At 41.5% G+C, this 27,215-nt stretch overlaps 1 protein-coding gene across 1 annotated transcript; it reads right to left on the reverse strand.

Annotated features, from left to right (window-relative positions):
* Positions 1-1,418: 1,418 nt before the first annotated feature.
* LOC110924933 lies at positions 1,419-3,806 on the reverse strand. Its single transcript, XM_022168906.1, has 3 exons — positions 3,449-3,806; positions 2,231-2,611; positions 1,419-2,038 (listed from the first exon to the last, which is right to left on the reverse strand). The coding sequence occupies exons 1-3, from the start codon at positions 3,804-3,806 to the stop codon at positions 1,419-1,421; spliced, it is 1,359 nt and encodes a 452-aa protein (XP_022024598.1).
* Between the last annotated feature and the right edge of the window lie 23,409 nt (positions 3,807-27,215).

Raw genomic sequence — 27,215 nt, forward strand, 5'->3', positions numbered from 1 at the left:
CCTTCGTAGGCATAACTTCTTAGCTCCTCAATCTCGTGGATTTGCAGAAAACGGGCTTCACCTACGCTTTTCAAATCCATATTTGCCGTTTTCAAGGCCCAGAATGCCTTGTGTTCTAGCTTGACTAGTAGATGACAGGCTTTTCCGTAAACCAACCTAAAGGGAGTGGTCCCGATAGGTGTCTTGAATGTTGTTCTAAAAGCCCATAGAGCGTCATCTAACTTGTCTGACCAATCCTTGCGGTTGTTATTAATGGACTGCTTAAGGATTCTTTTCAAACCCCGATTCGTGACCTCTACTTGCCCGCTCGTTTGAGGATGGTATGGCATAGCCGTCTATGACGAACACCATAACAGGACAAGGCTAGTTGTGTATTACAAAAATGCGTTCCTCGGTCACTGATCAATGCTTTTGGAGCACCAAATCGGGCAAAAAAACTTTTTAAGAACCTCACAACCACCCTAGCATCGTTTGTGGGCAAAGCTTGAGCTTCGGCCCATTTTGAGACATAGTCTACAGCAACTAGGATGTATTTGTTACCTCGTGAGGCTGGAAATGGACCCATGAAGTCGATACCCCATATATCGAAGACTTCACAGACTTGAATTGGATGTTGAAGCATTTCATTACGTGCGGAGATATTTGTTGCCCTCTGGCAAGCATCGCATGCTCTAACCCATTTATGTGCATCACGAAAGATGGTGGGCCAGTAAAACCCGGAGTCCTAACACTTTCTTTGCAGTGTAATTTGCTCCATGATGACCTCTGGTGGGCCCCTCGTGACAGTGGTGTAGAATGCTAGCTGCCTCCTCTCCAAATACACATCTTCGGATCACCTGATCAGCTCTGACTCTAAACAAGTATGGTTCGTCCAAGATATAATATTTTAAGTCTGCAAAGAACTTCCTCTTTTGCTAATATGATAATCCTTTTATAAGGATTCCACATGCGAGGTAGTTTGCAAAGTCGGCGAACCAAGGTGACTCGTCATTCGTCTCGATACTCAAAAGGAATTCGTGGGGGAAATTGTCATTTATTGGTTCCTCCAGCGAATTTTTGGAATTACCATGCTCAAGTCTCGAGAGATGGTCGGCTACAACATTTAAAGCTCCCTTTTTGTCTTGGATCTCAATGTCAAATTTTTGTAGTAACAAGATCCATCTGATAAGACGCGGTTTTGCGTCCTGTTTGCTAAAAAGGTATTTGATAGCTGCATGATCCGTATACATAATTGTTTTGGACAACACAAGGTACGACCTGAATTTGTCGAAAGCATAAACTACTACCAAAAGCTCTTTCTCTGTAGTCGTGTAATTCTCTTGGGCATCGTGTAGAGTTTTGCTAGCATAGTAAATAGGATGAAAATTCTTCTCCCTTCGTTGTCCTAAGACTGCTCCTATTGCGAAATCACTGGCGTCTCACATTATCTCAAATAGCAATGCCCAGTCTGGTGCAACTAGAATTGGGGCTTCAATAAGTCTTTGTTTCAGCTGCTTGAATGCTTTCATGCATTCTTCTGAAAACACAAATGGAGCGTCTTTTTCTAACAAACGGGTCATAGCTCTTCCGATTTTCGAAAAGTCTTTTATGAATCGCCTATAGAACCCTGCATGACCCAGGAAACTTCTAATCCCTCTGACCGAGGTAGGGGAAGGAAGTTTAGAAATGATATCCACTTTTGCTGGATCAACTTCCGACCCGACTTCAGAGATCTTGTGCCCGAGAACTACCCCTTCCTTCACCATGAAGTGACATTTCTCCCAGTTAACCACAAGATTAGTTTCCTCACATCTCATTAACATTCTTTTCAGATTTCCAAGGCATTGATTGAAAGAACTCCCGAACACAGAGAAATCATCCATGAATACTTCCATTGAGTCTTCAATCATGTCAAAGAAAATGGCTACCATGCAGCGCTGAAACATGGCTGGTGCATTACACAGCCCAAAAGGCATACGCCGGTAGGCGAATGTGCCGAAAGGACATGTTAAAGTAGTCTTTTCCTGATCCTCAGGAGGGATAGGAATTTGAAAATACCCTGAAAACCCATCCAGAAAACAGAAAAATGACTTCCCCGACAGACGTTCCAACATCTGGTCGATGAATGGAAGCGGGAAGTGGTCCTTACGGGTGGCATCATTGAGTTTGCGGTAATCGATGCAAACTCGCAATCCGGTGATGGTACGGGTAGGAATAAGTTAATTCCTATCATTTGGAACTATAGTAATACCACCTTTCTTGGGTACTACTTGCACTGGACTTACCCAAACAGAATCAGATATACGATAAATCAGCCCTGCATCTAACAACTTGATTACTTCTTTCTTCACCACATCTTGCATATTTGGATTCAAACCCCTTTGATGTTGTGCACTAGGCTTGTAATCGTCCTCCATTAGAATATTATGAGTACAAAAAGAAGGATTAATGCCTTTGATATCCATAATCTTCCACGCCATGGCTTTCTTATGGAGCTTTAGATCCTCGAGAAGCTGTCTCCTTTCCTCTTTTGCTAACGATGCTGAAATGATGACTGGCAAGTGACACTCCTCGTCTAGAAATGCATACTCGAGATGCGTTGGGAGTTCTTTCAACTCCAAAGACGGTGGATCTTCAACCGAAGGTTTTTACTTTTCTTCAACTTCACGGTTAATTTCCACAAATTAATCGGGACTTTGGGAACCATCATTACCGATTTGGCAAACCGGTTGCTCAAGTTCGTGGCCCTCCTGTGAAATGCCATTTAGGTTCCCACACAATAGAGGTGTGTGCATCAATTTATTCAATCGTGCCTTGGAAATGAGAGCTTACACAAGTGTCGACATAGTAAAGCATGTCATCGTGACTTTGCGGATGTTGCATTGATCTTTTAATATCAAAAGTCACGTGCTCGTCATTTACTTCGAGCGTGATTTGGCCAGCTGCCACATCAACAATCATCCTCGCAGTATTGAGGAATGGGCGTCCAAGTATTAATGGCACTTTTGAGTCTTCGTCCATGTCAAGAATAACAAAATCCATAGGAATAACAAATTTATCTATTTTAACAAGCATATTTTCAACGAATCCACACGGGTACTTGATTGAAAGGTCTGCAAGTCGAATGCTCATTCTAGTGGGTGAAGGTTCACCCAGATCTAATTTAGCAAAGACCTTATAAGGCATAAGGTTTATGCTAGCTCCTAAATAAGCTAATGTGTGACTGAAACTGACATGCTGCCGATGAGGCAGGGAAGAGTAAAACTGCCTGGATCTTCCATCTTTTCAGGAAAACGATTTTGCAGGAAGGCTAAACATTTTTCATTCATCAACACACAAGATAAGCTTTAAAGTTTCTGCTTGTTTTTGAGGATGACTTTTAAGAACTTTGCGTATTTAGGCATTTAAGCCAATGCCTCAACAAAAGGTATGTTTATATGTAATTGTTTAAACATTTCTAAAAATATACCATGTTGTTCATCATTCTTTTGCTTCTTCAGTCTGCTAGGATATGGAACTGGAGGAGTATAATCTGCTACTGGCTCCTGGAGCTGTGTTGTACTTGCTGGGGCTCGCCTAGTGTGCACCACGTCCGAAGTGTCAGTTTGGACTGTCTCATTGATCGGTGATGAGTCTGATTTGTCAGGTCCTGTGGTTTTACCACTCCTCGTCATTACTACATTAACATGCCCTATTGGGTTTGGTTTTGTGTTACCTGGAAGACTACCTTGGGGTCTTTCAGACAACATCTTGGCCAATTGGCTGACTTGATTCTCAATGGTTTGTATTGAAGCCTTCTGGCTCTGCATTTCCCCTTCCTGTGCCATGAAACGCTCCTTATGTTGCTGAATGTGACAACTCGAGTTTCCAAGATTCCTTATTCGCATTTATTGCACGTTAACTGTTTGGTTGCTTGATTGTTTGACTTGTAACTATACACTGAATTATAATATGAGACATTAGTTTGATATGTTATGTGCTTAACATGAGTAAAGAAGTTTGGTTTCATGAACATTAACTTGTATACTTGCATAACTGTTGAGATTAGACTCGACGAAACAAGAGTGTTTCGCCATCAACCAACCCGACGAAACAGATGTGTTTCGCCATAAACCATCACGACGAAACAGGATTTGTTTCGTCATCCTCATCCCGACGAAACAGATGTGTTTCGCCGGCCGAGTGATTCGCGAAGCCCAGTAAGGGCCCAACTCGTTACACGGAATATTTATCCAGTATTCTATTCCATTCGTAACACTTTTGGCAAAATTTAAAACCCTAGAGCTCTCTTTCTCTGTTGACGGGAATCTTGTGTTCCCGAAGCCCCGAATCGATCTAGTTGTTATTCCGTTCATCGCGGTTAGTGTTCAACCCATGTGTGTTATTCCGTTCATCGCGGTTAGTGTTCAACCCATGTGTGATTGTTTGATTCTGCCATCAATAACTATTTTTGCCTAAATTCATTAGGGATCAATGCTAGATGATGTTGGTATTCATGTTTGGTTGATGAAATTGGCTATGTTATGATCTATATTATCGGTTACAATTACGTGTTTGAGATTGGAATTGCTTGTTCTTGGTGATCGGATTCGGATGATTGATATTGTAGAACATGTGATGCACTCCATATAATGACTAACACATATGCTAGATGTTCTAAGGTTAACAATGAATACGAATATGCTATGAGTGGTAATCCATGATATCGATGATTTCTAATGATTAATTTATGATGATTTCTGTGCTGTATGATTACTGTATGATCGATGATGATGTTGACGGCAGTTAGGGTTTTCTGTACGTAACTGTTATGTGACGTAACTGACTTTTGACGAAACACTCGATGACGAAACTGGCTTGGTGAAACAAATGTGTTTCGCCGACACCAATCTTGACAAAACGAGTATGACGAAACACAAGTGTTTCGCCGAGATCAATTACGACGAAACAACCTTGACGAAACAGAAGTGTTTCGTCGGAGAGGGTTCACGGCGAAACAGGAGGTGTTTCGCCGAATGGGTAATCGGCACAGTAACTTGATTTCTTTCTGTTAAAGGATAACTGAGTTAGCTAACTGCTGTTAGATGATACGCATGACTTGTATGATTTCGAATACGTGTTTAGTGCTACTTGGTGATCATTGCTTCAATACCACTGTGATTGTTTAAGCATACGTGAACTTCGTGAATATAAACTGATTACGTACACGTGCGCTACTTTAGGACTTGATTGATTAACTGTGAGCACATACCTTAGCATACCGAGCAAACCAAGGCGAGTTCACACCCTTACCAAGGCATGGGATTCCCGGGGTTGGGAATGGGATTGAATGATTACTTGTACTTACATTGTTACCGGAATTACGTACCACTGACCTCGTTAGGGGAAGGTCACTCATTGATACTGCTAGACTAGTAATACATGGGAAGCCCCCACTAAACTTCGCACACATGCCTGGAATGGCTGCGATACAAAAAACTAATCTTCGCACACATGCCTGGAATGGTCGCGATACAAATACTAAACTTCCCAAACATGCCTGGAGGGCCGCGATACAAATACAACTAGTCTAGAATACATGGCAAACTCCCACTAATCTTCGCAAACATGCATGGAGGGCTGCGATACAAGTACATACGATACATGGTTTACTAAACAAACATACGGTTTACGAAATGAATACTATAACTAAAACAATCAACTGTGAACTCGCTCAACTTTGTTGTTGACTCGTTGTTACATGCCTTGCAGGTCAATAGGTACAAATGAAGCTTGCACTGGGAGGCGTGGTCATTGTGGACATGGATCGTGAATGCCATGTTAAACACTTATCACATTTCAAACTTATTACTTAAGTTGGGTTTTACATTTAACATTGAAAATATACATTATTGCTTCCCCTACACACTTGATTATGTTTTGGTTTTGAACACCTTTCATATTGGTTGGTTGAATTACATTTACGTTTACTATTTACTTTTAATGTTCAATATGATTGGTGGCTTGATCCTGGTCATGTCACGCCTCCATGCGGTGGTACTCCGTGTGTGGATTTTGGGGGTGTAACAGATTGGTATCAGAGCCATTGGTTATAGAGAACTTGGTTTTAATAAGGGGAAATGTTTTTATTAAAACCAGACTATAACCAGTACAGTGCTCAACGATCCACAACGACGCTTCGCTCCACGTGTAAGACTCAACACACTAGGTACTACTATTCATGTTTACATTGCCTACTTGCCAGATTACATAGAACTTTGCTCATGGTATGCTTAGATAAACGTAACAATTATTGCTTGAGAACCCTTGTGTGCTTACTCTCTTCTGTCATTGCACTTTTTGCGAACCTCTCTCATTTATGTTGCCTTTGATGTGAAGATCATGGCTGGACGCATTAACATGACACAAGCCCAGTTGACGTCTCTGATTAACGAACAAGTTGTTGCGGCACTTGCAGCCGCACAAGCAGGAGGTATACCCTGCAGTCGTAGCTCACTCTAGGATCCTTAGATCCTACACTCCTAAACCAACTCTTGTGTTTAACCTTGTTTGTTCTTATACAATAGGTCAACACGCTCAGAAACCTGTTTGCACTTTCAAGAATTTCATGGACTGTCGTCCTAACACATTCAGTGGTACTGAAGGAGCAGTTGGACTCCTCCATTGGTTTGAAAAGCTCGAGTCCGTCTTTGAAATGTGTGAATGCCCTGAGGCTCGCAGGGTGAAGTACGCCACTGGTACTCTAGAAGGCATTGCGCTGACTTGATGGAACGCGCAAGTTCAATTGTTAGGGTTGGCAGCTGCTAACGCCACCCCTTGGAACGATTTCAAGGAACTGATCAAACGGGAATACTGCACACGTGATGACATCCACAAGTTAGAAGTCGAGTTCTTCAATCTGAAAATGACGGGGTCAGAGATCGAGGCTTATACGAAAAGTTCAAACGAGCTGGCCATCTTGTGTCCAACTATGGTGGACCCTCCTATCAAGCGTATTGAATTGTACGTCAAAGGGCTAGCACCAGAAATTCAAAGTCACGTGACATCGGCTAACCTTGATAATATCCAGGATATTACACGTCTTGCTCATTGCCTCACAGACCAGGCAGTGGAACAGAACAGGCTGCCTAAGCGTATCAGTGCTACTACCACTACTACTACTTCCGCTACTCCCAGTGACAACAAGCGGATATGGGATGGGGATTCCAGCAAGGGTTCAGCTACAGCTCAGTCTCAGGTACAACAACGAAAGACTGATAACTATCAGAGCCCTGGTCAGTAGTTTTCCGGCAGTCAGAGACAGGGTGGATATCGAGGAAACCTTCCAAAGTGCAACACTTGCAACAAGCACCACAATGGCCAGTGCAACAAGGGTCGTTGTCAGCGGTGCCTCAAGATGGGTCATGAGGCTAAAGATTAGAGGAGCTCACGACCTGCGAATCAAAATCAACAACAGCCACCACCTGCTTCACGAAACCAGCAGCAGCAACAGCAGCGAGGCAACAGGGGATGCTATCAATGTGGTGCTGAAGGCCACTTCAAGCGAGACTGCCCCCAGTTAAACCAGAACCAGAACAACAACAATAATCAGGGCAATGGGAACAACAACGGGGGAAACAATGATGGGAACAACAGCGCTAGGGGTCGTGCATTTGTGCTGGGTCAGGGTGATGCAAGGAATGATCCTAACGTCGTTATGGGTAAGTTTCTTCTCGACGACTTTTATGTTACAGTATTATTTGATTCGGGTGCGGATACCAGTTATATGTCTCTGAAAGTTAGTCAAATTCTCAAGCGCACACCCACACTTCTGAACACTAAACATGTCGTAGAGTTAGCTAACGGTAAAAGTCTAGAGGCCACACACATAGTTCAGGGTTGTAATCTTATACTCGCTGGTCAGACTTTCTCTATCGATCTCATTCCCATCGCTCTCGGTAGTTTTGACATCGTCATTGGAATGGATTGGTTATCCCAACAACAAGCAGAGATATTATGCAAGGAGAAGATTGTTCGTATTCCCCGTTCTGGTAAAGAACCTCTCGAAGTTCAAGAAGACAAGAGTGGTGCCGTGGTTGGCATCATCTCCTTTCTGAAGGCTCAGAAATGTTTGCGAAAGGGCCACACTGCCATTTTGGCACTTGTTACTGATGCATCAACGAAAGAGAAGAGATTAGAGGATATCCCAGTTGTACGCGATTTTCCTCAAGTGTTTCCCGAAGATTTACCTGGGCTACCGCCTCATCGCCAGGTCAATTCCAGATTGAACTAGCTCCTGGAGCAGCACCAATAGCTCGTGCACCGTATCGTTTAGCTCCATCAGAATTAGAAGAACTGTCCAAGCAACTGCAAGAACTCTTGGATAAGGGTTTTATTCGTCCTAGCTCTTCACCCTGGGGAGCTCCAGTGTTATTTGTGAAAAAGAAAGACGGTACCTTTAGGATGTGTATTGACTACCGCGAACTCAACAAGGTGACCGTAAAGAATCACTACCCTCTGCCACGTATTGATGATTTATTCGATCAGCTACAAGGGTCGAGCTACTACTCCAAGATAGATCTGAGGTCAGGCTACCATCAACTGAGAGTCCGGGATGAGGACGTCTCCAAAACAGCATTCAGAACTCGCTACGGCCACTACGAGTTTCTAGTTATGCCATTCGAGTTAACAAACGCACCTGCAGTCTTCATGGACCTTATGAATAGAGTGTGCAAGCCTTACCTAGACAAGTTTGTTATTGTCTTCATCGACGACATCCAGATCTATTCCAAGAGTCAGGAGGAACACGAGCAGCATCTACGAGTTATTTTGGAACTCCTTCGAACGGAACAGCTGTATGCCAAGTTTTTGAAATGCGACTTCTGGCTTCGCGAAATCCACTTTCTAGGCCATGTAGTAAACAAGGATGGGATTCATGTTGATCCATCCAAGGTAGACTCGATCAGGAACTGGCCTGCACCACGTACACCAACGGAAATACGCCAATTCTTGGGTTTGGCGGGTTATTACAGGAGGTTTATCAAAGACTTCTCAAAGATTGCACAGCCGCTTACACTACTGACACAGAAAGGTGTTACTTATCGATGGGATAATACACAGGAAACAGCTTTTCAGCATCTAAAGGATAGACTCTGCAGCGCACCTATTCTTTCATTGCCAGAGGGCACAGACGACTTTGTGGTTTACTGCGACGCATCAATTCAGGGTCTTGGTTGTGTATTGATGCAACGGGAGAAAGTCATTGCCTACGCTTCGCGTCAACTTAAGGTTCACGAACGGAACTATACTACACACGACTTAGAGCTGGGAGCTGTCGTTTTCACGCTTAAGATATGGCGACATTACCTGTACGGTACCAAGTGCACCATCTACACCGATCACAGGAGTCTCGAGCATATCTTCAAGCAGAAGGAATTGAACATGCGTCAACGACGATGGGTCGTACTTTTGAATGATTATGAATGTGCCATCAAGTATCATCCAGGCAAGGCCAATGTTGTGGCTGACGCCCTCAGTCGAAAAGATACCACACCTAGACGCGTACGAGCACTACAACTTACTATTCAGTCTAGTCTTCCGGCACAGATACGTGATGCTCAGGTAGAAGCATTGAAACCAGAAAACGTCAGGGCTGAGGCCCTACGCGGCTCAAGGCAACGGTTAGAACAAAGGGAAGACGGCGCCTACTATGTAATAGGACGCATTTGGATCCCACTTTATGGCAACTTTCGCGAGCTGGTAATGGATGAAGCACATAAGTCTCGCTACTCGGTACATCCAGGTTCGGATAAAATGTACCACGATCTCAGAACTACATATTGGTGGCCTAGTATGAAGACCCACATAGCAACTTACATCGGTAAGTGTTTGACTTGTGCGAGAGTCAAGACGAAATATCAGAAACCATCAGGCCTACTTCAGCAACCAAAGATACCACAATGGAAATGGGAGGAAATTTCCATGGATTTCGTTACTGGCCTACCTAGATCTCAGCGTGGGAACGATACTATTTGGGTGATCGTGGATCGACTCACTAAGTCTGCACACTTCTTGGCTATCAAGGAAACAGACAAGTTTTCTACTTTAGCAGACATCTACTTGAAAGAAGTGGTTTCGAGGCATGGGGTGCCAACCTCCATTATTTCGGATCGTGATGCACGATTCACTTCAGAACTGTGGCAAGCAATGCACAAAGCTTTTGGCTCACGATTAGACATGAGCACGGCTTATCATCCTCAAACGGATGGGCAGTCTGAACGCACTATTCAAACTCTAGAAGATACGACAACGCATGGCGGCAGCTTGTGACCGTCAGAAAAGCTACGCTGATAAGCGCAGGAAACTGCTCGAGTTCCAGGTTGGGGATCGGGTGCTACTCAAAGTCTCGCCCTGGAAAGGTGTAGTTCGTTTTGGCAAACGAGGCAAACTCAATCCACATTACGTCGGACCATTCGAAATCATAGAAAGGATAGGTAAGGTGGCCTATAAACTGAACTTACCAGCAGAACTCGGTGCAGTTCACAACGTTTTCCATGTGTCAAATCTGAAGAAGTGCCTGTCAAATGAGACCCTCATAGTTCCTTTGAAAGAGCTCACTATCGACGAACAGTTACATTTCGTCGAGGAACTTGTTGAAATCACGGACCGGGATGTTAAGGTCCTCAAGAACACCAGAATACCTCTTGTTCGAGTTCGTTGGAACTCCCGTCGTGGCCCAGAGTATACCTGGGAACGAGAAGACCAAATGGAACTCAAATATCCCCAGTTATTCCAGAACAATGCAACCACTACTGAGGCTGAAGCTACTACAGAATTTCAGGACGAAATTCCAAATCAACGGGGGGATGATGTGACACCCCATGAAAACTAGTAAACTACACAACTTACCTAGCTTCCTCAGTAACCGCATGCTAAATTTCGGGACGAAATTTCTTTCAAGTTGGGGATAATGTGACAACTCGAGTTTCCAAGATTCCTTATTCGCATTTATTGCACATTAACTGTTTGGTTGCTTGATTGTTTAACTTGTAACTGTACACTGAATTATAATATGAGACATTTGTTTGATATGTTATGTGCTGAACATGAGTAAAGAAGTTTGGTTTCATGAACATGAACTTGTATACATGCATAACTGTTGAGATTAGACCCGACGAAACAAGAGTGTTTTGCCATCAACCAACCCGACGAAACAGATGTGTTTCGCCATAAACCATCACGACGAAACAGGATTTGTTTAGTCATCCTCATCCCGACGAAACAGATGTGTTTCACCGGCCCAGTGATTCGCGAAGCCCAGTAAGGGCCCAACTCGTTACACGGAATATTTATCCAGTATTCTGTTCCATTCGTAACACTTCTGGCAAAAGTTGAAACCCTAGAGCTCTCTTTCTCTGTTGACGGCAATCTTTTGTTCCCGAAGCCCCGAATCGATCTAGTTGTTATTCCGTTCATCGCGGTTAGTGTTCAACCCTTATGTGATTGTTTGATTCTGCCATCAATAACTGTTTTTGCCTAAAGTTATTAGGGATCAATGCTAGATAATGTTGGTATTCATGTTTGGTTGATGAAATTGGCTATGTTATGGTCTATATTATCGGTTACAATTACGTGTGTCGAGATTGGAATTGCTTGTTCTTGGTGATCGGATTAGGATGATTGATATTGTAGAACATGTGATGCACTCCATATAATGACTAACACATATGCTAGATGTTCTAAGGTTAACAATGAATACGAATATGCTATGAGTGGTAATCCATGATATCGATGATTTCTGATGATTAATTTATGATGATTTTTGTGCTGTATGATTACTGTATGATCGATGATGATGTTGACGGCAGTTAGGGTTTTCTGTACATAACTGTTATGTGACGTAACTGACTTTTGACGAAACACTTGATGACGAAACTAGCTTGGCGAAACAAATGTGTTTCGCCGACACCAATCTTGACGAAACAAGTATGACGAAACACAAGTGTTTCGCCGAGACCAATTACGACGAAACAACCTTGACGAAACAAAAGTGTTTCGTCAGAGAGGGTTCACGGTGAAACAGGGGTGTTTCGCTGAATGGGTAATCGGCACAGTAACTTGATTTCTTTCTGTTAAAGGATAACTGAGTTAGCTAACTGTTGTTAGATGATACGCATGACTTGTATGATTCAGAATACGTGTTTAGTGCTACTTGGTGATCATTGCTTCAATACCACTGTGATTGTTTAAGCATACGTGAACTTCATGAATATAAACTGATTACGTACACGTGCGTACTTTAGGACTTGATTGATTAACTGTGAGCACATACCTTAGCATACCGAGCAAACCAAGGTGAGTTCACACCCTTACCAAGGCATGGGATTCCCGGGGTTGGGAATGGGATTGAATGATTACTTGTACTTACATTGTTACCGGAATTACGTACCACTGACCTCTTTAGGGGAAGGTCACTCATAGATACTGCTAGACTAGTAATACATGGGAAGCCCCCACTAAACTTCGTACACATGCCTGGAATGGCCGCGATACAAAAAACTAATCTTCGCATACATGCCTGGAATGGCCGCGATACAAATACTAAACTTCGCACACATGCCTGGAGGGCCGCGATACAAATACAACCAGTCTAGAATACATGGGAAACTCCCACTAATCTTCGCAAACATACCTGGAGGGCCGCGATACAAGTACATAAGATACATGGTTTACTAAACAAACATACGGTTTACGAAATGAATACTATAACTAAAACAATCAACTGTGAACTCGCTCAACTTTGTTGTTGACTCCTTATTACATGCCTTGCTGGTCAATAGGTACAAATGGAGCTTGCACTGGGAGGCGCGGTCGTTGTGGACATGGATCGTGGATGCCATGTTAAACACTTATCACATTTCAAACTTATTACTTAAGTTGGGTTTTACATTTAACATTGAAAATATACATTATTGCTTCTGCTACACACTTGATTATGTTTTGGTTTTGAACACCTTTCATATTGGTTGGTTGAATTACATTTACGTTTACTATTTACTTTTAATGTTCAATATGATTGGTGGCTTGATCCTGGTCATGTCACGCCTCCTTGCGGTGGTACTCCGCGTGTGGATTTTGGGGGTGTGTCAGGTATCGCTTTTCAAATATTGGTTTGGCATTGTTGGAGTTGTTTAACAACTGTGCCATCATCTCCTCTAGTTTTGAGTTGTTTTAAGAAGCTTGTGGCTGGGAAGTGCTTCCTGAAACTAAATTATTGTAACATGGTTGAAAAGATTGCCCTTGATGCTGAAAAGATTGTCCCTGGGGCTGTAAGGTTTGCCCCTGAGGCTGTTGTGGCGCGGAAGCGCGTTGAGCATATCTGAGTGGGTTTTGGTTATTGGAATTAGATTTCACCCAAAGTTTGGGTGATTCCTCCATCCCGGATTGTATGTGTTGCTATAGGGGTTATTTGGGGCCTAATTTGATTGCCCAAATAGTCCACCTCTTCGTGGCCTGTAATCATAACACCCTGCTCACAATTACCTGGCTCGTGTGACACTCCACACTACTCACATGATGATTGTACCTGCGAAACGTCTGAGCTTGATCAAACCTTGCTGCCCTCCAATCTGTGTTGCAAGAGCCGTATATGTATCCAGTTGATGAACTCCAGGAATTGATGATGCTTTATTTCGCACTCCACTGTGACGAGAACTCGATTTCAAGATAGCTTTTTCTATAATTGCGTAGGCTTCCGTTGGTGTTTTAGTTCCAAGATCGTCTCCTGCATATACGTCTATACGTTCTTGCGAGTCGTAGTTAAGTCCTTGCTAGAAGTTCAACACAAGTTGCCTTTTGGACAACCCATGATGTGGAACATCGATCAGAAGATTTTTGAACCTCTCCCAAGCTGCGTGTAGAGATTCTCCTTCGTCCTGTTTGAATGTCATTATACGGTTCTTAAGCTTAGCTGTCTTTTCCGGTGGGAAGGATTTTTGCATTAAAAGATCTGCCATCTCGTTCCAAGGCGTGATAGACCCTGCTGGAATTGACAAAATGTCACACCCCGACCACGTAAGACATCAAATCGTGGCGGAAACGTCGGGGAGTGTTGTAACAGAATTATTGTTCCACAACCAAGGTAATTAAAATATTATCTTATTCATCACCCGAGGGTGGAATTCATTGTTCAAACAAGAACCAACAAGCTACATTATCTTAAAAACTACCGAAATAAAGAGCACATGACGAAATTTAAACTATGTCTAGCTTCATTTTATAGTCACTAAGGCCCAAGTCCACCCTAGCGTGTCACGATCATCCTACGCATTTGCTCCTGAAACACATGTGAAAATAAAGTACGTTAGCATAAAAATGCCAGTGAGTAACATAGGTTTTGTGAAAATAGGATTCATGACTTAGGTTTTAGAAAAGGGTTGTTTAACAAAGTCAGTCGTGATCCTTGTAACATGTTTTGTTTTATAAATCATTTGAAAAGCGATGAATAAGTAGATGATATGTGAAAAAGTAATGTAAGGTTAAATGAATAATTAAGTAAAATGAGTTTGTATATATATATCAAACAGTGTTGTAAATCAATGTTTTGTGAAAAATATGTTATTTGTAAGAAAAATGAATAAGTCCAAGTTGAATGACTTAAATAAACCACCCAATGAAAGTTGCCCATGTCTAAACCATTGCCCAATGTTATTGTGAAAACCATGTCAAAATGTATATATCAATATCAACATTTGTCTATGTCAAATATCAATTATGTAATGTGTACTCAAAATGTCAATGTATGGTTAGTGAAATATGTATCAACTAAACCATAGGAAAAATGCACAAAACAGTGTATTGAAGTAAAACATGGTTTAAATCAACGCTATGTTTTGTGGAAAATGCATGCTATAATGAATACAGATATTTATGCGGTATTGTGAAAATGCATACATCCAAGCCTTGCAACTGTGGTGATAAACCTTTAAACAAATTAAAGGTCTATCTGTCTAAATGTTTTAATCGAATTCGGTCATTCCTTCCAATCCAAACATACCCAGGATTTCAGGAACGGGAGTTGTCAATTCCTATGGTACCATTACCTACTAACGAGCGGCGTGATCAATGTTAATGAATGTATATTGTCCCACTTAAACAAACCAAATGTCATACCCAAAATGTAAGCATGAAAATGTCATGTAAAACAAATGCACTAAGTATGATGAACATACATAGCGTGAAAATGTCATGTAAAACAAATGCACTAAGTATGATGAACATACATAGCGTGAAAATGTCACGTAAAACAAATGCACTAAGTATGATGAACATACGTAGCGTGAAAATGTCATGTAAAACAATGTACTAATGAACATAGCAAGTATATGATATGAAAGCATGAAAAGAATGAAAGTAACAAGTAGGCACATGTGTTTCACCCCAAAATGTTTGGAAAACAGTAAAAGAGGGGACTATGTACTCACTTGAGATTGCTTAGAAGTCGTAGAACAACCACCAAGCAATGCTAGAAGATCACGGAATCAAACGGCACCTATAAAGGCATCTACATTAATAACCGGACCTATCGGAGGATCGGGTAGTACGAGGGTTCGCAAACCAAATAAGTGTGGGAACTTATGTAATATGGTTTGACAAAGCCTACATACTAAAACGAAACTTATCCTAAGTGCTTTTGACCCGTTACGACCCGCTTAGGTAGCTTATGCTACTTTAACGCGTCGTTTGCGTAAAACGCGCTTGAAACGCCTAACTAGCCCTATGACAAGCAAGATATGCCTTAACACACTTAATATTGTTGCTAAATCAGCTTAGGTGTCAAAAAAATTATGTTACATAAGTTTAAAATGAATTTTAGTGTAAAAAGGGCATTTTGGTAATTTACCTAAGGCATAAGAACCACTTGTCATACAACTACTTAAACGGCGTGACCATAAGGTATAACCTCGGAAGGTTATTCCCTATACACTATGGTCACCTAATGTGTTTGGTCGGATCCTAATGATCGACCAAATGGGTCGGGTTCGTAAGCATAAGCGATTGTTTAGATCGCTTACCTTTACGACCCTAGACAAGCACAAAACTAAAAGCGACGAGCTAAACATGCTAGAACATGTTTAGAGAATAGGTTTGGTATTAAAACAAACGGTTTTAATACCCTAAAGTAGTTTGGTTACAAAATGCGCAAGAAAACGCATTTTGACCGAAACTACGACTCGTCACTAAGCCTAGATAACGTGGTAATCAGTAGGTATAGTCGCTAGGGACTATAACCAACGTGATTACGCTCACGTTATGAAGTTCAAACGAACTTCGCATTGACCATAAACTGGTCAATGCAGAAAGTCAAACAAAGTTTGACTTTCGGACTCGAAAAGCAATAAAAGAACGAAAGAATACTTACAACGGGTCCCCGCAAGATTGAATTCCGAGTACTCGCAGGTATGAAGTGTCAAAGCACCCCAACTTAGAGAGCAACCTCTGAATTCAAGTGTGAGGGAAATGGGCAAGACATGGAGGGGTATATATAGGATTTGGTGAACCGTTAAGATCGTTCCTCGCAAAGCGTGCTTCGATCTTGGCCATCCATGTGTACCCATAGTTTTTAAAAACCATTTGAGCCCATTATTTCAGTCCCCTGATTTGAAAATACCATTTGCAATGGGTTTAGAGGTGCAAGACAGCTGCATATAGCTGTTTTCAACAATTTTTCGTATCTGGGGACCTCACGCGGCCCGCCTAAAGTTTGGGGGAATCCTTACGCACCCCGCCTGAGCAAACTTTGACAGATTTGTCAGTTTTGGTCCCTGCAGCTTAGAAACATGCGTTTCGGCCCATTTTTGACACGTTTAAGGCCCGTTAACCTCATTTCAAGGCTCTAAAATGAAGTTAAAGTATAGGGGACTCAAAACATGCTCAAAAATATCTCGGATGTCAGTTCGTTTGGTCGTACGATCGCGATGTTCGCTTAATTACGACGGAATGCGCATAAGCGCGAAAAACGATCCAAATTGCGCGACGAATGGATTTTTCTCATGCCAAACATTAAAACATAATATTTTAATGCTTACATAAATTTTTGGATGTCCAGAAGTAATCAGAACGTAAGATATGCGCGAAAGTGCAAACTTATGCACTTTTTGACACTTTTAGTCCCTGAATGAGCATAAAGTTTATTTTAGCACACCGAACCCCTCAAAGCCTATTTCTAAGCTATGTAAAGGATATTTAAGGTGTGTTTAACTTATGATCATGTTTCGGAATGTTCGTTACAGTTCAAATCGGCATACTTTCGCAGTTTGTCAATTTTAGTCCATGTAAGCGAATTAACTGAATTTTGCCATACCAAAGCCTTCGAAACTTATTTCTAAGTTATGTAAAGGTTATTTAAGGTATGTTAAGCATAAATTGATGTTCCGGAGTATTTGTTGCATATAAGTGATTACGTTTTCGTACCAGTTTGCATATAATCCTCCAGAAAGCAATATAGAGTTTGAAATCGAATAAAAGCCAAAACATGAAAAACATTAAACATAAAGAAGCAAGCATAGGGATCAAATAACTTTATTTCATTGATAACCGAACTGTTTACAATGATTACAAGCACAAATGTCACAGTCTCCCCTACTTGTGGGAATTTCGTCCCGAAATTCGTTTAGAGGAAACTCGTGGGAATAGATGTGGATACTTCGCCTTCATTTGATCTTCACGTTCCCAAGTAAACTCAGGTCCACGTTTAGATTCCCAGCGAACTTTAACCAACGGAATGCGCTTGCGTTTAAGCCATTTGACTTCACGATCCATAATTTCCACAGGTTTCTCAACAAAATGTAGTGTTTTATCAACACGAATTTCGTCAAGTGGTATGTGGAGGTTCTCATCAGCTAAGCACCTTTTGAGGTTGGATACGTGGAAAGTTGGATGAACATTTCCAAGTTCAGGAGGCAATTGAAGTCTGTAGGCTACCTTACCGATTCTTTCAACGATCTGGAATGGTCCAACGTATCTAGGTGCAAGTTTTCCTTTCTTTCCAAATCTGATCACACCTTTCCAAGGTGAGACCTTAAGTAATACTCGATCACCGACTTGAAAATCCAAGGGCTTGCGTTTTAGGTCCGTGTAACTCTTTTGACGGCTTCGAGCTGCCTGTAAGTTATCACGAACTTTCTTAACCTTGTTAGTTGTCTCCAGAATGAGGTCAGGTCCAGTAATCTGAGCCTCACCTATCTCATTCCAGCAGACTGGTGAACGACATTTTCGACCATAGAGAGCCTCGAAAGGAGCCATGTTGATGCTGGAGTGATAACTGTTGTTGTAGGAGAATTCAATCAATGGAAGATGTGAATCCCAACTACCACCGAAGTCGATCACACAAGCTCTCAGCATATCCTCCAAAGTCTGGATTGTTCTTTCAGTTTGGCCATCAGTTTGTGGATGATAGGCTGTGCTCAGATTGAGTTGGGTCCCCATAGCAGATTGCATGGTTCTCCAAAATCGAGAAGAGAAGCGAGCATCCCTATCCGAAATAATGTTCAAAGGAACACCATGTCGAGATACAATTTCATCCACATAGATTTTGGCCAAATCTTCAGCAGAAAAATCCTCACGGATTGGCAAGAAATGCGCTGATTTAGTAAGACGATCAACAATTACCCAGATGGCATCATGACCTTTCTTAGTGCGCGGAAGTTTAGTAATGAGATCCATAGCGATGTTTTCCCATTTCCAAACTGGAATCTCTGGTTGCTCCAAAAGACCATAAGGATGCTGGTGTTCGGCCTTAACCTTAAGACAAGTAAGGCATTTTGAAACGTATAAGGCAATGTCTTTCTTCATACCAGGCCACCAATACTGAGTACGAAGATCCTTATACATTTTGTCTGAGCCAGGATGGATAGAATAACGAGATTTATGGGCCTCATCCATAAGCAAAGTACGAAGATCATCTTGGCTTGGGACCCACAAACGGTCCATGAAATAATACGACCCATCTTCCTTCAGAACAAGATCAGGCTTAATGTGATAGGGTAATTCCTTACCCATCAAGTCTTGTGAAACACAAGCATGCTGAGCCTGAGAAATGCGGGCTTGAATATCGGATCGAGCTTGGATAGCAGTTTGATCACGAATACAATGAAGCATAGTACGTTCCTTACGACTTAATGCGTCAGCCACGACATTCGCTTTACCAGGATGGTAGCGAATTTCGCAATCATAGTCGTTTAGGAGTTCGACCCAACGTCTTTGCCTCATGTTGAGTTCTTTCTGATTGAAGATGTGCTGGAGACTTTTGTGGTCAGTGAAAACCACGCATTTTGTACCGTACAAATAATGTCTCCAGATTTTGAGAGCGAAAACAACTGCACCTAACTCAAGATCATGAGTGGTGTAGTTTCTCTCATGTACTTTCAATTGTCTAGATGCGTAGGCTATGACTTTGTTCCTTTGCATCAGAACACAGCCAAGACCCAATTTCGATGCATCACAGTAGACAACAAAATCATCGTTGCCTTCAGGCAAAGTCAGAATAGGTGCATCACAAAGCTTCTGCTTCAAGGTCTGAAATGCTTCTTCTTGCTTAGAACCCCATTCAAAGGGTTTGTTCTTCTGAGTTAGAGCAGTTAGGGGAACTGCAATCTTCGAGAAGTTTTTAATGAAGCGGCGGTAGTAACCCGCAAGACCAAGAAAAGAACGAACCTCAGTAGGAGTAGTTGGCGTATCCCAATCCTTAATCGCACTGATCTTGGAGGGATCTACATGTATACCTTGTTCGTTGACAATATGTCCCAAAAATTGAACTTCCTTAAGCCAAAATTCGCACTTGGAGAATTTGGCAAAAAGTTGTTCTTTCTTTAGGAGTTCTAGAGTAAGACGAAGATGTTGCTCGTGATCAGCTCGCGTCTTAGAATAAATCAAGATATCATCAATGAAAACGATGATGAACTTATCTAAATAAGGCTTGCAGACCCTATTCATCAAGTCCATGAAAACAGCAGGAGCATTGGTCAAACCGAATGGCATGACTGTGAACTCATAATGCCCATATCGAGTGCGGAATGCTGTTTTGGGAATATCCTCTTCATGCACACGAAGTTGATGATACCCAGAACGAAGATCAATATTCGAAAAGCAAGTAGCACCCTGTAATTGGTCAAAGAGATCATCAATGCGAGGTAGGGGATATCGATTCTTGATGGTAAGCTTATTCAGCTCACGATAATCGATACACATTCTGAAGGATCCATCCTTCTTCTTGACAAAGAGAACGGGAGCACCCCAAGGAGAAAAGCTAGGACGGATAAAACCTTTGTCAGAAAGCTCCTGAAGCTGCTTAGATAGCTCTTGTATCTCAGACGGTGCAAGGCGATACGGAGCTCTAGCAATAGGATTTGCACCAGGTACAAGATCGATATGGAACTCGACTTGGCGTGCTGGGGGTAGACCAGGTAATTCTTCAGGAAACAGCTCCGGATAATCCCGAACAACAGGGATATCTTGAATAGACTTACCTTGGTCTTTATCTGCCGTAACATGTGCCAAGAAGGCCACATAGTTCTTTCGCAGATACTTCCGAGCTTGAGAACAAGACATAAGCTTGAGGCTACTAACAGGTTTGTCACCACGAACCTGTAGGATCTCACCTGACGGGAGCGGCACACGAACGATCTTCTCAAAACAAACTACCTCTGCGCGATGCTTGGCTAACCAATCCATACCCACAATAATGTCGAAACTTCCAAGACGCATAGGCGTGAGGTCAATAGGAAAAAGATGGTTGCTAAGGTTTAATTGGCAGTTGCGAAGAATGGAATTAAGAACAATGGGTTCACCATTCGCAACTTCAACAGTCAAAGGTTTACCTAGTTTTGTTCTAGACACGCGAAGCAATGGTTCGAAAGATAAAGACACAAAACTTTTATCGGCCCCTGAATCAAAAAGAACAGACGCAGGTTGATTATTAACTAAGAACGTACCGTTCACCACTTCGTTGTCTGCCTGCGCCTCAACAGCATTCATATTGAAAGCTCGTCCACGAGCCTGAGCCTGAACTGGATTTGCATTAACCAGCCTTGGACACTGGTTTCGATAATGAGTCAGGTCTCCGCAATTAAAGCATGAGCCGGGAGGGTAGTGAGGTCGTGCAGCTTGCTGTTGAACAGGTGGTTGAGCTACCTGATTTCGAGCAAAACGACAAACTTCTGCAAGATGACCCGACTTCCCACAGTTGGTACAGAAACGACACGGGAGTTGTTGCTGATGATGACTATTGCACCTATTGCACAAAGGTGCATTCCCTTCATACCGCTTCTTCGCGGGAGGCTGCGCTGGCTGATTGGGAGCTGCCTGGTTCTGTTGGGCAGTGATGGCAAAATTTTGGGAAGCCTTTCGCTTCCTAGAGCCCCTTGATGAGCCAGAATCCTTCCCCTTCTTACCTTTCTTGCTATCCTTCTTGTCAGAATCCTGCTTCTTACCCTTGTCACCCTTCCTATGCAATTTCCCCTTTCTGACCTGCGATTCTGTTAATGTCGCAGCTAACTCAATGGCCTGACGGACAGTGGTAGGTTTACTCCCGGTAACAATGTCTTGCACAGAATCAGGTAGACCATCGATGTATCTTTCGATAGCTTTGTCAAGTGGGGTGACCGTTGTTGGGCATAGCAAACTCAACTCTTCATATCTATCAGTATACGCCCGGTGCTCACCACTAACCTGTTTCAGATCGTCAAACTCCCTTTCCAACTTTCGCAATTCATGACGAGGACAGAACTCACTCATCATGAGAGTCCTTAACTCAGCCCACGTTTGTGCTAAAGCGACTTCAGCACCACGATCTCTCATAATCCCGTTCCACCATGTCAACGCCCTCTTCTGAAAGACACTTGAAGCAAACTCGACCTTGCGATTATCAGGACACTGAACATGACGAAAAGTATTCTCAATGCTCTCAAACCATTGAAGAAGCCCAGTTGCTCCTTCGGTACCACTGAACTTGAGTGGTTTAGCCGAATTGAAACTCTTAAAGTTACAAGGAGCGTTCTGATTGACGTTTGCTTGGTTAAACTGAGCAATAAGATTCGGGAACGCCGCAGCCATATGCTGTGCGATGATTTCCGCCAGTTCGGCATTGGGTAGCTGATTTTCGCGTCGAGGAGGCATGCTAAAAAGAGGAAAAACACGAGAGGAATGAGTGAGAAGATTAGATGAAAAGAACGAGATGAAACAAAATCAACAAAGCAAGGATGGTGGTCATTTGTCTGTATCACAAAGCAAACAAATGACGCACAGTGACTAATCAAAGTAAATGAGTCCATAAACAATGCTTAACGAAGACATGCTCGCCTATAAGTGAACACTCACCCCAAGAGTTCCCAGGTAAGAGTGACTGGTCCGATTATGTGGATTTGTACGAACACTCTAGCCTTAGACAGAAAACTCAGGGTACAGGCATTCACCCTTCCAGTTTGCACGTGTTCACATCATTTAGACCCAAACTTTGACGAGATTTTGAAAACTCGAAAGGCACAAGGCCAAAAGAATCATTAAAGCAAATGATAAATTTCCAAAATCAATTTGAAAAGTCAGAAGGGTTCAAAACAATAAAATAGATCATTTGAAAAAAAAATAGAGGATTGTTTTTCAGAAATCGTTTTAGAAATCTGGGTTCTTGTTTTGATGATCACCTAAGGATAGGTGAAGTGCATGTTTTAAAATCTAAACACAAGACAACTTGTGTTGGGGTCCTAGAAAGGTTATAGTCTAGGTCAAAGCATTACTAATAACCTAATTCCCTATAACCATTGGCTCTGATACCAACTCTTCTGTCACACCCCGACAACGTAAAACATCAAATCGTGGCGGAAACGTCGGGGAGTGTTGTAACAGAATTATTGTTCCACAACCAAGGTAATTAAAATATTATCTTATTCATCACCCGAGGGTGGAATTCATTGTTCAAACAAGAACCAACAAGCTACATTATCTTAAAAACTACCGAAATAAAGAGCACATGACGAAATTTAAACTATGTCTAGCTTCATTTTATAGTCACTAAGGCCCAAGTCCACCCTAGCGTATCACGATCATCCTACGCATTTGCTCCTGAAACACATGTGAAAATAAAGTACGTTAGCATAAAAATGCCAGTGAGTAACATAGGTTTTGTGAAAATAGGATTCATGACTTAGGTTTTAGAAAAGGGTTGTTTAACAAAGTCAGTCGTGATCCTTGTAACATGTTTTGTTTTATAAATCATTTGAAAAGCGATGAATAAGTAGATGATATGTGAAAAAGTAATGTAAGGTTAAATGAATAATTAAGTAAAATGAGTTTCTATATATATATCAAACAGTGTTGTAAATCAATGTTTTGTGAAAAATATGTTATTTGTAAGAAAAATGAATAAGTCCAAGTTGAATGACTTAAATAAACCACCCAATGAAAGTTGCCCATGTCTAAACCATTGCCCAATGTTATTGTGAAAACCATGTCAAAATGTATATATCAATATCAACATTTGTCTATGTCAAATATCAATTATGTAATGTGTACTCAAAATGTCAATGTATGGTTAGTGAAATATGTATCAACTAAACCATAGGAAAAATGCACAAAACAGTGTATTGAAGTAAAACATGGTTTAAATCAACGCTATGTTTTGTGGAAAATGCATGCTATAATGAATACAGATATTTATGCGGTATTGTGAAAATGCATACATCCAAGCCTTGCAACTGTGGTGATAAACCTTTAAACAAATTAAAGGTCTATCTGTCTAAATGTTTTAATCGAATTCGGTCATTCCTTCCAATCCAAACATACCCAGGATTTCAGGAACGGGAGTTGTCAATTCCTATGGTACCATTACCTACTAACGAGCGGCGTGATCAATGTTAATGAATGTATATTGTCCCACTTAAACAAACCAAATGTCATACCCAAAATGTAAGCATGAAAATGTCATGTAAAACAAATGCACTAAGTATGATGAACATACATAGCGTGAAAATGTCATGTAAAACAAATGCACTAAGTATGATGAACATACATAGCGTGAAAATGTCACGTAAAAAAAATGCACTAAGTATGATGAACATACGTAGCGTGAAAATGTCATGTAAAACAATGTACTAATGAACATAGCAAGTATATGATATGAAAGCATGAAAAGAATGAAAGTAACAAGTAGGCACATGTGTTTCACCCCAAAATGTTTGGAAAACAGTAAAAGAGGGGACTATGTACTCACTTGAGATTGCTTAGAAGTCGTAGAACAACCACCAAGCAATGCTAGAAGATCACGGAATCAAACGGCACCTATAAAGGCATCTACATTAATAACCGGACCTATCGGAGGATCGGGTAGTACGAGGGTTCGCAAACCAAATAAGTGTGGGAACTTATGTAATATGGTTTGACAAAGCCTACATACTAAAACGAAACTTATCCTAAGTGCTTTTGACCCGTTACGACCCGCTTAGGTAGCTTATGCTACTTTAACGCGTCGTTTGCGTAAAACACGCTTGAAACGCCTAACTAGCCCTATGACAAGCAAGATATGCCTTAACACACTTAATATTGTTGCTAAATCAGCTTAGGTGTCAAAAAAATTATGTTACATAAGTTTAAAATGAATTTTAGTGTAAAAAGGGCATTTTGGTAATTTACCTAAGGCATAAGAACCCCTTGTCATACAACTACTTAAACGGCGTGACCATAAGGTATAACCTCGGAAGGTTATTCCCTATACACTATGGTCACCTAATGTGTTTGGTCGGATCCTAATGATCGACCAAATGGGTCGGGTTCGTAAGCATAAGCGATTGTTTAGATCGCTTACCTTTACGACCCTAGACAAGCACAAAACTAAAAGCGACGAGCTAAACATGCTAGAACATGTTTAGAGAATAGGTTTGGTATTAAAACAAACGGTTTTAATACCCTAAAGTAGTTTGGTTACAAAATGCGCAAGAAAACGCATTTTGACCGAAACTACGACTCGTCACTAAGCCTAGATAACGTGGTAATCAGTAGGTATAGTCGCTAGGGACTATAACCAACGTGATTACGCTCACGTTATGAAGTTCAAACGAACTTCGCATTGACCATAAACTGGTCAATGCAGAAAGTCAAACAAAGTTTGACTTTCGGACTCGAAAAGCAATAAAAGAACGAAAGAATACTTACAACGGGTCCCCGCAAGATTGAATTCCGAGTACTCTCAGGTATGAAGTGTCAAAGCACCCCAACTTAGAGAGCAACCTCTGAATTCAAGTGTGAGGGAAATGGGCAAGACATGGAGGGGTATATATAGGATTTGGTGAACCGTTAAGATCGTTCCTCGCAAAGCGTGCTTCGATCTTGGCCATCCATGTGTACCCATAGTTTTTAAAAACCATTTGAGCCCATTATTTCAGTCCCCTGATTTGAAAATACCATTTGCAATGGGTTTAGAGGTGCAAGACAGCTGCATATAGCTGTTTTCAACAATTTTTCGTATCTGGGGACCTCACGCGGCCCGCCTAAAGTTTGGGGGAATCCTTACGCACCCCGCCTGAGCAAACTTTGACAGATTTGTCAGTTTTGGTCCCTGCAGCTTAGAAACATGCGTTTCGGCCCATTTTTGACACGTTTAAGGCCCGTTAACCTCATTTCAAGGCTCTAAAATGAAGTTAAAGTATAGGGGACTCAAAACATGCTCAAAAATATCTCGGATGTCAGTTCGTTTGGTCGTACGATCGCGATGTTCGCTTAATTACGACGGAATGCGCATAAGCGCGAAAAACGATCCAAATTGCGCGACGAATGGATTTTTCTCATGCCAAACATTAAAACATAATATTTTAATGCTTACATAAATTTTTGGATGTCCGGAAGTAATCAGAACGTAAGATATGCGCGAAAGTGCAAACTTATGCACTTTTTGACACTTTTAGTCCCTGAATGAGCATAAAGTTTATTTTAGCACACCGACCCCTCAAAGCCTATTTCTAAGCTATGTAAAGGATATTTAAGGTGTGTTTAACTTATGATCATGTTCCGGAATGTTCGTTACAGTTCAAATCGGCATACTTTCGCAGTTTGTCAATTTTAGTCCCTGTAAGCGAATTAACTGAATTTTGCCATACCAAAGCATTCGAAACTTATTTCTAAGTTATGTAAAGGTTATTTAAGGTATGTTAAGCATAAATTGATGTTCCGGAGTATTTGTTGCATATAACTGATTACGTTTTCGTACCAGTTTGCATATAATCCTCCAGAAAGCAATATAGAGTTTGAAATCGAATAAAAGCCAAAACATGAAAAACATTAAACATAAAGAAGCAAGCATAGGGATCAAATAACTTTATTTCATTGATAACCGAACTGTTTACAATGATTACAAGCACAAATGTCACACAAAAGCCAAGATCGGGCTTTGTCACACAAAGAAAATGGAAAGAGTCGCAAACGAATTGCGTCTTCAGAAACATCTCTAATTTTGAAAGTTGAGCACACTTAGAGATATGAAGCGATGTGCTGACCTGGATCTTCATGATCCTTCCCATCAAACTGCACAGAATTTTGTAACATGTTAATAATACTAGATTTAATTTCAAAACTCGGTGCTGCTATCGTAGGTCGGGCGATGCTCGGTACCAAGCCCTCTCCTCCTGGACGGTTGGTCTTATTCAAAGGTTGGTCGTCCTCTGCCATGATGCTTCCTCTGTTGTCCTCTGAACTCTCGCTGTCAGAAAGTACCACTGGTTCGTCGATTGCGGCCGCAATCCTTTGTGCAACGACAAGCGATCTTTCACGAAGCCGCCTATTTCTTCTTAGGTTATTTTCTCGTTGTTGGCAAACTCAGCATTAGCAAGTACAGGGGTCGTGGACATTAACCTACAAATAAGGAAAGCATTATACAGAAAAAGGAACATAATAATAATATAAACAATATAAATATAAGTTGTCACACCACCAAAATCCACCGGCGGAATATCACCGCCTGGAGGCGTGACTGACCAGGATCAAGCCACCAATCATATTGAACATAACAAGTTATAAATAAAATTCAACCACACAATATGAAAGGTGTTTCAAATCACAAACATAGTTAAGTATTTAGCGGAAGCATAAATATGAAAACCCAACATAAGTATAAGTTTGAAATGTCATAAATGTTTAACATGGCATCCACGATCCATGTCCCACAACGACTACGCCTCCCTGTGCAAGCTCCAAGAGTACCTATCGACTTGCAAGGC

This window comes from Helianthus annuus, chromosome 4 (assembly GCF_002127325.2).
Source record: "Helianthus annuus cultivar XRQ/B chromosome 4, HanXRQr2.0-SUNRISE, whole genome shotgun sequence".
Classification (NCBI taxonomy): Eukaryota; Viridiplantae; Streptophyta; class Magnoliopsida; order Asterales; family Asteraceae; genus Helianthus; species Helianthus annuus.

Coding starts and splice junctions, on each gene's coding strand:
- LOC110924933 (XM_022168906.1), bottom strand. CDS start 3,806: ATGGCACAGGAAGGGGAAATGCAGAGCCAGAAGGCTTCAATACAAACC. Junction 2,612..3,448: donor AAAGAATGATGAACAACATG/GTATATTTTTAG, acceptor CTTCGGTTGAAG/ATCCACCGTCTTTGGAGTTG. Junction 2,039..2,230: donor AGTAGTACCCAAGAAAGGTG/GTATTACTATAG, acceptor ATGGGTTTTCAG/GGTATTTTCAAATTCCTATC.